The following is an 11,532-nucleotide window of genomic DNA, read 5'->3' on the forward strand; positions in this document are numbered from 1 at the left end:
TTTTTAAATATTTTAACATTGGCGTTTTAACTTTAGGGCAGTTTCAGATGGAATGTGAGAATTGATAGTCCATTCAACAATCATAGCAAGTGTTGTGCTTTTACACGTCGACATATTGTAAGCAGCGTCCACGCAGCAAACATAAATGTGTACATCTTAAACAACGACAGTGTTTTCTTGATTGTACTATGTGCCTCTGATGATGGTTGTATTAAAACCGAAACATGTAAGGCAGAAGTGATAAAGAAGTGACCTACAAATTGTTACACTAGACGGACTTTCTATTGGCTTTGTGATTGATAGTGTAACGGACCAAAATGAAACAATTAAAAAAAAATCCTGAATATCTCTCACTCCTATCAATTTCTTTCAAAAGTTTCTATAATTAATCTGTTTTTGATTACCATCAAATTTAAGAGCATGTCATATTAATTTTGTATTCTAACCACACACTAAATAATTCTGTATTTTCACCATTCTTACAACTTTTTCCTTTGTAACATATATATCGTCACGTATATGAGTGACTGTGGATGGGGTTTTAGAGTGGTTATTGGATTTACGTTGTATTGACCACTTTAACACACAACTCGTAATTACACTTATTTTTTTTTAATTCGCTTAGTGGGGGGTGGAGCCCAACTGAGTCCACTTGCCACGGCGGCCACTGATTGGCCTATTATAGCCTGCCCTAGGTGATTATGATGATGGAGAATTTAGTGGAATGAAGATTGGCAAGGGAAACTAAAGTACTCGGAGAAAACCCGCCCCAGCGCCACTTTGTCCACCACAACTCCCACTTGACCAGACCCGGGATCGAACCCTGGCCGCCACAGTGGGAAGCCAGCGACTAACCACTTGAGCTATGGCGCGGCCTACTACACTTAATTATAGTGCCATCACTGTTTTCCACACTTTACTGTTCACTAGAGAACATCACTTTGATACGAGACGCCGAGCAGTGCAGTTGTGTCAGTGTAGCACTCTGAGGAATCGAATGTTTATACTGAATAAACTCAAGAAAATGATCAAACAGAACAAACACGCTTGTGATCTATTCCAGTGAGAAAATATCTCTACAAAAACAACAAAACAATATATACAGAAAAAAAAACAGCTCACAACATCTACTTATTGGAATCTCCAAACACCAGGTACGATAGCAATGTAAACACCCAAACAGTGCAATAATGTACTATGTAAATATCCCATCAGACCCCAACAATACAATATGCAATACGCAAAACCACATCCACTACAACACCTTGGCCCCCAGTAACCTCACCCCCAACTACTTTTCCTCCGACTCTGCCACCACCACAAACCCAAGATCCACAAATGCAACCACCTCCCCTCTTCTACCCCCCACCAGTTCTCCAACCACCACAACACAAACACCAACAACATCAGAGAACAACACATACAAAAATGTCATCATCCAATGAAGATGATGAAAACATCCAGTACAACAGCAACAACAACTGATGAAGAACTAGAAGCACTAAGAGGAAAAGAATACTGAAGCACCACCCACCCACTTTAAATGACACCACGACAATAAACCGATTCACCCCCCTATTAAAGCAACCTGAAACCCCAAAAAAGACATCAGTATGATTCCAAAAATAGCCAACCCACACCAATATTTGTCCATGGTGTCCAAAACTACTCAGAAATGATAAAATTCATCCAACAAAATGCCGAACAAGAACAATACTTCACCAAAAGTCTAGCAAATAACATAGTCAAAATAAATTGTGAAACCCCAGAAACGTACAGGAAAATGGTGAGAGAATTCAAAACACAACCAATCTACCACCACACGTATCAACTAAAAGAAGACAGGGCATTCAGAATTGTGATATGCTACCTCCATCACTCCACCAACATTGAAGACATCAAACAAGAACTTGCCGAGTTAGGGCACAGAGTCAGAAACATCATCAATATTCATCACAGATCCACCAAAGAACCGCTAAACCTGTTCTTCGTAGATCTAGAACCAGCCCCAAATAATAAAACCATCTATGACATAAGAGGGCTTCAAAACAGAATTATAAAAATTGAACCTCTCCACTCTAATAAGACAAACATCATACAATGCACCAGATGCCAACAATACGGACACAGAAAACCTACTGCAATAAGCCATATGTCTGTGTCAAATGCAGTGGATTGCACAAAACCACAGACCGTAAGAAAACAAGGGACACACAGCCAGATGCGCGCATTGCGAAGGAGACCATGCAGCCAACTATAGAGGCTGTGATCACTACCGCAAGCTAACCAAAGGACTCACTAGCCCAGTACATCAAAAAATTAGTTAGTTAGTTATTGGAGAGGGTGGGTTTCCCCATGCACTGAGACCAATATTAGTCCATTGTGCTTCCCTCTATCATATTCTACCAGTCTCTATACCCTACCGATATTGGTGCATACCATCAGTCCTGACTGAGCCAGCGAGTTCGGCCTCTACTGGCTTGGTGGTATCTATAATGCTTCCCCCATCTATCAGAGGCGTTAGAGACTACTGTTGGGTGGGAAATGTCCTTGAATTTAGCTCAGTGACCTCCTTTGGAGATATGAGGTTCTTTTATGTGCCATAAAGCTACGACACGGGACCCACGGCTTAAAGTCCCTCCTGGAGGACTTGTTCCCTGAATTTTTCCTCCCTTAAAAATTCCACGACCTCTGCCAGGTTTGAACCCGCGTACCACGAGTCATGAGGTGGGAACGTTACCTCTAGACTATGGAGGCCGCTCATCAAAAAATTACCACCACACCTATTTACTCAACCGAAAGCTATGTGAGAAATATTCCAGCATGAGAACCATCATCACCCAGAAGCTACGCGGACACTACAGGATGCAACTTAAGTCCGCCAGAAGAATCTACCCACATACTCATCAAATTCCTAGATGAATTTAAAAACCTACTACAACTGCAACAAAACACTATGGTACTAAATATGATCACTACACTTGTCAACAAAATACATTAAATGTTCAAATTTCTAAGAATAGCACAATGGAATGCCAACAGCCTGCAAAATCATCAAGAGGAAATAAAAATATTCCTAAAGATAAACGCTATAGATATTCTCCTAATCAGCGAAACCCATTTCACTGACAAAAGTTATATCAACGTACCAACATACAAAACCTACCAGACCAACCACCCGACAGCAAAGCACATGGGGGAACAGCAATCATAATCAAAGAAACTATACATCATTTCGTCCTACAAAAGTATGAAGAGCCACACATCCAAGCTTTCTCAATCAAAATCACAACCTTCCCATACCCCTTCACCGTTTCCGCGATCTACTGTCCTTCTCAATTCAATCTTAAGAAAACCCACTATGAGACCTTCTTCCGCACCCTGGGGAACAAATTTATAGCCAAAACCACTGTGCAGTTGCCTCTGTCTGCTCGAAGAATTCTAATTTCCTTGTTAAGTCTCAAAGATTTCACGGCTTTCAGTTCCTTCGTGGTCATGTTAGGTCTGGAAGACTTAGACTTCTCTAGCATGGATCTAACCTTCCACCTGAATTCCATGCCCTTAGTCTGTGGAAGCTTCAAAACAACAGAAACTCCTTCCTAAATATAAAACCACTCTTTCGACTGATCTTAAACACAGGCTGACTCCATACCACAGCAAACCTCCACATCTGTATGGTCTGCCCAAGATTCACAAAGCGGGTATTCCTCTGAGGCCTATAGTAAGTTCAATTGGTTCTCCTTGCTATGCACTGGCCAGCTTTCTCCATAAGATACTCGTTCCTTTTGCTGGTAAATCCGACCCTTTCATTAAGAATTCGGCCCACTATGTTCAGTTATTAAAGACTGTTAACCTTCATTCTCAAGATACTCTCNTTAATTCCAAGGGTAGTAGTCCGAAGAAAGAGGAAAGCCCTCTGTGTTCTGTTTATATTCCATATGTGAAGGGTGTNGAGAAGATCTGTATGACATGATATATGCTTTTATCCATTTCTATTAAGTTCTAATCAGATAGACGTGATTTTCTCCATTGTTGACGCTAGTTAGACACTATTAGTTTTTGTTACTAGTTCTTCTTTCTATTCCATGCCGTGGGGTCATGGACTTGGTTATGAGTTTGGTTTCATGGCGCAAATTTCTACAGATCATAGTTCCACGCTTGTATGTGGTTGCAACAATTTGTTATGAATATTTTTCTTATTAGCTCTCATGGACTTAGCCTGGTCTCAGGTGTTTATAATCTTCATGTTTTGTGACATCGGTTTGTCCAGTGATTGAGGCTAGCTCTTTCTAACAGACCCAACAGAATAGGTTTTTCCTTCACCTGAGGACGGAAACAGATCCAGTTTCCGAAACGTCATGTTTTTATTAGTTATCTTAAAAACCAGGACGATGGATAAAGTCCAGAAACCCAATATATCAGTATGAAAAAGCTGTATTGTTTGCAGAACATTTACAAGAAGTATTCACCCCCCAGGACAACCTACCACTGCAGGAAGTAGACTCATTCCTCAACAAAACCATGCAAATGCCTAAACAACCAAATCATTTCATGCTAAAGGAGATTCACAAAGCAATAAACACACTAAAACCCAGAAAAGTCCCAGGACTAGACCTCATCACCACTGAAATTATAAAACAACTGCCTAAAAAAGGATGACTTAAACTCCTATATCGACTCAACGCTATTCTCTGATTAAACTACTGGCCCCTCCCGCTCAAAACAGCCCAGATCATAATGATATTAAAACCTGGGAAAAACCCAACCGACGTCTCCTCATACCAACCAATAAATCTCCTACTAATAATAGCAAAACTCCTTGAAAAACTACTTCTCAACAAAACCAACCAAGGCTCAAATCCAATAAGCTGGACCCCAGACCACCAGTTCGAATTCTGCAGAGCGCACTCAACCACTCAACAAAGTCATCGCATTGCCAATACCATATGTCAAGCACTGAACAAAAACCAATACTGTACTGCAGTATTCCCAGACATAGCCCAGGCTTTCGACAAAGTCTGGCATCCAGGTCTACTCTTCAAAATAAAAACGCTTCTCCCATCACACTACTTCCCAATATTACCCTCATACTTAAGCGATAGAATTTTCGTAGTTAAAGTAAACAATGAACAATCAAGAAGACTACCAGTCCTCTCAGGCATACTGCAAGGAAGCCTGCTCAGCCCCTTCCTCTACACGCTCTACACCCACAATCTCCCAACACCCCATATAACACTCACAGGGACATTTGCCGACGACACGGCTATCTTCGCCACACATGATAATCCCATCACAGCAGCAGCTAACCTACAGAACCACCTCATACTCATAGAAAAATGGCTAAGAAAATGGAAAATCAAAGTTAATGAAACAAAATCCATTCAAACAACGTTCACCCTTCGAAAAGGCAAATGCCCCCCGATTAAAATAAATCACACTACCAGCCATCAAAAAGATCAAGCAAAGTATCTCGGACTTACCTTTGACAGCAAGCTCAACTGGAAATGACACATCCTCATGAAAAGAAAACAAATGGATCAAAAAATCAAAGACCTATACTGGCTCATAGGAAAAAAATCACACCTATCCATTGACAACAAGCTGCTAATATACAAAGCAGTCATCAAACCAATATGGACATACAGAATCCAAATCTGGGGATGCGCCAGCAAAACAGATATAGGTCTCTTCCAACGAACTCAAACAAAAATTCTTCGTCTCATCGTAAATGCACCATGGTACGTGTCTAACCACACCATTCACACTGACCTCAAAACTCCGTATGTCACAGAAGTCATCAGAGAACACAGCATCAACCACTTCAGCAAATTAGCTAACTGCCCCAACCCACTGCTCCAGCCACTTTTACAGCAACACGACTGCAGAAGAATTGGACAAAAGTGGCCAGAAGACCTAAAAATCTGAGGGACGCGTCAATGGAAGTTACCCACTCAAGCCACTGAAGCATACAGTTCTTAACTAATTGTCCACAAGACAGCAAATTGACTAAAAGATTGTAGTATCTGATTGTCAATAAAGGAGATAAAAAAAAACTAGAGAACATGCTAAGTCTTCCATAATACATTGTCTTCACCAGTAGTTGCCTGGTAACAGCTCCAACAGTGGCTATTCCTCTGTTTCTGGGCTCAAGTCCTCTCTGAATGGCGGCTCTCTTCCAACTGTGTCTAGTCTTCCTCCAGTTGTTCTCCTTATCTTGTTATGGATCACTGTAGAAAACCATGCTTCCAACAGTACCTCTATTGTTGTGTGCAGACTGTTGCTGCAGGAACCTGATAAAATGCCATTGCCTATAAATGGCTCTATATGCTAGAATATCTTTTACACTTTTAGCATTTTCAGAACTAGTATATTGTTTTATCATTGTTAATGAGAGCTGTTGACACAGTTGATATTGCAGCAGAATAATTCTGGAACAATATAGACAGCAGAGAAAGTGTGATAAGTGCAACTAACTGCAGTATGCTGGTGAATCATCTAAAACCAGCAGTTTGGGGACAGATGTTATGTATCCAAAAGTGCATCTGCAGGAGGACTCATTTCTGTTTGTATTATGGTGGAGATATGTAGCTTAAAATATACTTGAATGATGTCAGACAGCTGCAGAAATAGCAGGAAGAATTTAAGTCCACTGAAAAAGAAGTTAGTATAGCCATATGTCTGGAGCTAAATTTATTTCAACTATACAAATGGTTGTTTATTTCAAGAAGTCCATAACAGGAAAACTTACATATCTTAGAATCATGCAGATATGTTAATTATGTTCCCAAGTTTTCCCTATCAGTAACGATTGTGCCAGACTTAGCCCCCTGTGATTTCGCTTTGTTTTCCAAATTGAAAATGAAACTGAAGGAGTGACATTTTGAAACAGTGACATCCAAAGGGAATTGCAAGCAGTACTTGACAGCATTATGGAAAATGACTTTCACTGTGCTTTTGAAGTGTGGAAAAAAATGATGGGAGACTATTTCGAAGGAGTTGGCAGCCAAAATTGAGTGAGTTAAGCCAACATTTCTTTTTTGACCTAGTCTGGGAACATTACGATAGCACTTCGTACATATCAGTTCAGTTGGCCACAGGCATTGACAGAGTGTAATTCCAGATGATGTGTATATCTTCTCGACTTTCTCAATGTTGGAGTACTTATGGATTGTTGCATGAAGGTATCTGCATCCACATTGAAGGACAAATATCTGCTGTTTCTGCTGTTAGTTATTCTGTCAGTATTTTTGTGGTCCCTTGCACTCAGAGTTCCTGCCTTTCTCAGTTATTTCCATTAGATATATTTTTACCTTCTAGATATTTTGTTTGTATACTATATTCTGCATGTATACCACATTTTTCTATTGCAGACATAATTTTTAAACGAACTTCTTGCAATTACAACCAGCAACAATCAGGTGTTTTGGGTGATGGACCCAGTGTATAACGCTAACAACTCAGTAATCTAAGTTCAAAATTTCAGGGAACTGCAAGTGACCATCCAGCAGGCCTGCCAACTGTTGCAGCCCACGTAGCATCGCTTTCTCTTTTACATCCATTGTTCCACTTACTTTGGCTGGGTAAGACTCAGGACAAGTTGGAGTCACGTTTTGCACCCATGACTCGTGAACCAGGTTCTGATATCCATGTAGTAATGTTACACACCTTAACATCGCAGTCCGGTAATGCAGCTGGTCTTGTTGTTCATCGGCAGGAAATGGATCCTTGTTTTCCCCTGGAGCAGTTTTCTCTTAGCAATGGACTGGTGAGTTGTAGTTTTTATATATTGGCTGCACTGTATAGCCTGCTTTCATAAGAAAATTTAGGCATTTGTTTGTGACTCAGTGTGAGCTCTGTCATCAGGTTTTAAGAAAGTGGCTGTTTTTACTTAAGCAGAACAGAATGTTGTGTGAAGACATTGTACCATGAAGGTTTTCAGTGCCCTATCAGAAACTGTATCAACTTGACAGCCTTTCAAACTTCTGGAGGGAAACAAACAGCAGCACAATCGAATATAGAATCTCATATGTGGTAGCAGAGCTTTAAAACAATATTCACTTCCTGCAATATTTATATACAGCATATTAATGTCTTCATTCGTTGGGTTGCAATATGATGAAACATTGTACTTTTGCATGTGAAATATGGTACGAAAACAAGATTCAAAAGTACTTATGAATTTTGTCTGAAACACTCCTTGTAGATTTAAAAAAATAAGTATAGCTGCCTTGTGCCTAACAGAAGCATTGAAAGGAGAACAGGTATTATAAATTCACCCCATGCATCTGTTGTCTGTATTACAAAATTAAACAGTTTAAGGACCCTAGAGATTGATCTTTTCCCCTGAGATTGCTGTTAGTCATATTTCCATATTACCAATTCTTTGCTTAGTTTAGAAACATGTCTGTTGTTGGTAGATCCTGATCTCTTCTTTCTTCCCCTGAATACACATGAATTTTTCAGTAATTACAGTATAAAAAAGAATGAATGCTTAACTCAGATAATGAAATTACTAGGTAGATATATACACATTATTAAAATATGTGAATGTGCATGTAATTAAAACATCATATCTTTTTTTACTCTTATGCTGCAACAGAAAACTGATAAGATAGTGGCATTTTTATGTATTAGATATAATGAAGGACTAATATAATGCTTTGTCATTCTAGCTGAATGTAAGCAACCTTCTGCCGACACAGTTCGGAAACACCATGAAAGAGGCAACACTCTCTTTTCTAGATGAAGGGAAGACTGTTCAGAAAAATGCTGCGCATCCAATTTGCCACATGGAGATGTCTTCATTCATCTTTACAAGATAGCCTCCTTGCAGTAACATCATTACGTATTTCACAAACCTTGCAGTGTTTTCTGTAAAGGAAAAAGAGCTCTGTGATGTACTTTTTTGTAAACTAAGTTAGAAGGTTCAGATTGTGATAGCATATTTCCATAGATAGCAACTAATGTTTTGGAGGTACCTGCTATGTCCATCTTCAGGGTTGAAGTATGTAAGGTGAGGAACAGTTTCAGGTATATAGGCTAGTTGTAAGAGAAGTTGTCTGTCAGATCCAGTGGAGGGAGTAAGGAATTGATTTCTTGCCTTAGACTCTTCTTCCCAGAAGATGGAGGCAGGATGTGCCTCTGAAACACTGATATTCTTCCTGTAAGACTGTATGGCATCACAACCCAGACGACTATAAGCTGAACAATCACTGACATGAAAACCTCAAAACTTACATGAGTCAGAAGGTTTCCTGGTGTTAGCTAATAATACATACATCAAGCAGCTAAACTTGAAATTAATCGCTCTAAGCTATAGGTGCTCAGCCCTTTGTGCACAGGATACTGCTACTGAGGTGACAAACTATTAGGATCTCCCAGTGTATAAATTAAATTAACTCTGTTAGTGGCACATTTAGTATATACCACACAGAACAGGTCCGTGATATTTTCCATAAACTGAAAGCATTATGAAGTAGTTATTTCCAGTTAGGAGCTATTTTACTTATAATGGTCAATTTCATACCACTGATATTGGCATATGTATTTTTGATCATGTGCTAAAATTTTATTGCAAATCTGGGAATGTCACTGAAGGGGTTAAGAAAATATCTCTTCATTATAATGCGCTTAGAGAAAACATGCTTAAAAGTCATAGCATGTTTGAAGGAGAAGGTGGCAGATGTAATGCCAGAAAAGAGCCACTGCTGTTTCTCCAGAAACAGTACTTCTTAAACATGTTGAACCATGTTGTGACTTGGATTTTTGGTTCTGGACTGCTGTTATGTGAATTGTATGCTCATTTTTAAAGTGGGTCAGAATTTATTTTTTGTAGAATCAAGAAACCATTAAGTATTCTGAAAAGTTTTATCTTCTGAGATGTAACACCATGTAGTCTGGCACAAGTCTGGTTGACTTTTACCAGACTACTAAAGTGTTACATTCCAGAAGATAGACCCCTTCATAGTCACCACTGTGAGAACCTGAAATCCAACTTTAAATATTTTCTTTGGAATCATTCATGCATTCTGCTGTCACTTTCATGAACATTGAACCTTATACATTCTCCAAAACATTAAAGGTATTCAGACAGTAGTCACTGTATTGTCAAGGAAATAACAGCTTAAGATAATATTTAGGATTTGATGTTCTCACAGTGGTGGTTATGAGGAGTACTGTCTTCTGGATATAATGCAGTGTAGTTCATTGAATGTCCACTGACATTTTGGAGGAACATATCACCTTTATCTTCAGAGCTGAGTAAGCTGAGCAAAATACCAGTGTGAAAGCAGGTGGCAAGTGGAGTAATTGTATACAGAGCTCTGTGTGATCAAGACAGACAGCCTTCATGCAGGGTTGGTGATCCTGGGAGACATTTTCAGAGAGAATGGCTACACTGACCAGCAGATTTTCAGGGCCTTCAACCCTCCCCTGAATGTTGCCCAGCCCGATGAAAAGCCACATTCAGTTACTTTACTGCTTATGTCGCATCGATATTCAACTGCATCAGCAGGGTGTTGCCCCAGCACATCAAGTCTGTGGGTCTCCCTCCCAGGAATATATCTAGCTTCCTTCTGTTGGTCAGGAATGACCTGGGACTGAAGACCTTGGGAGTATACAGTGTAGTTAGGTCTACATTGGGCAGGGGCTGTTCAATTGACACCAAGTTGAAGGAGCATCAGCAACATACCCATCTAGAACATCTGGACAAGTCAGCCATGGCGAAGCATGGTATCAACTTGGGGCACCATATCCAACAATGTCGCTGCCAGCCTCTCCACCAAACATGGATACATGGATCACGTCATCAGGGAAGCAACTGAGATTGAAATCCAGCCCAACAGTATGAACAGGCAGCATGGCTTCTGCTTGAGCAAGTCATGGAAACCTGTCATGTAGTCCCTGGAAGATTGTAGGAAGCCTCCGTCACATGACAGCATATCTGAGTTCTCCAAGGGGCCACACAGGTCCATGCACCCTGCCCTTACCAGGGCACCAAATATGCCCTCTCTGTACACTCACCAGCCTCCACCCTGATGTCATGGCTTCCTTCCGCTACCTCTACTCCTGGCATACCCGATACCCACTCACTTGACCCCTTTCCTTTACATGTCAGTTCCCAGCCTGACACACCCTTACACTTTTTCTGCCTTTTTCGTAGATCAGCAAAACCGCCCCTTTTCAGGGCCATCAAAACTCTTGTTCTTGTCTCTTGGTGGTCGTGTGAGAGTCCAGGGTTTCATTTGGTCCCACAGCAAGCCAATGGAAACTGAGGAGGTCCAATCACCCATTTCCCTCCTGGTTCCTGTACAGTCCAAAATTTCTGGCCAGCTGATTACTCGGCTTGCCACTTGCTTTCACGCTGGTATCTTGCTTGGCTTATTGGACCCTGAAGATTGAGGCAATATGTCCCTCCAAAATGTTGGTTGACTTTCAGCAGACCACATAGCATTATGCCCCAGAAGATGGTACTCTTAAGATAATGTTCTCTACGTTACATTATGACTGAATTGAATTAACAGCATTAGATCT

At 40.4% G+C, this 11,532-nt stretch overlaps 1 protein-coding gene across 4 annotated transcripts in view; it reads left to right on the forward strand.

Annotated features, from left to right (window-relative positions):
• Nucleotides 1–9,941, forward strand: part of LOC111868354 (alpha-mannosidase 2) — a 67,616-nt gene extending 57,675 nt beyond the window's left edge. For all 4 annotated transcript variants that reach the window (XM_023858926.2, XM_023858923.2, XM_023858925.2 and 1 more), the window contains exons 20-21: nt 7,484–7,765; nt 8,673–9,941. In XM_023858926.2, the coding sequence (XP_023714694.1) occupies nt 7,484–7,765; nt 8,673–8,822 (432 nt within the window). In that variant the 3' untranslated portion in view covers nt 8,823–9,941. The remainder of the gene's footprint in view (nt 1–7,483; nt 7,766–8,672) is intronic.
• The last annotated feature ends 1,591 nt before the right edge of the window (nt 9,942–11,532 follow it).

The sequence above is a fragment of the Cryptotermes secundus genome, unplaced genomic scaffold (genome assembly GCF_002891405.2).
Source record: "Cryptotermes secundus unplaced genomic scaffold, Csec_1.0 scaffold2065, whole genome shotgun sequence".
Lineage (NCBI taxonomy): Eukaryota > Metazoa > Arthropoda > Insecta > Blattodea > Kalotermitidae > Cryptotermes > Cryptotermes secundus.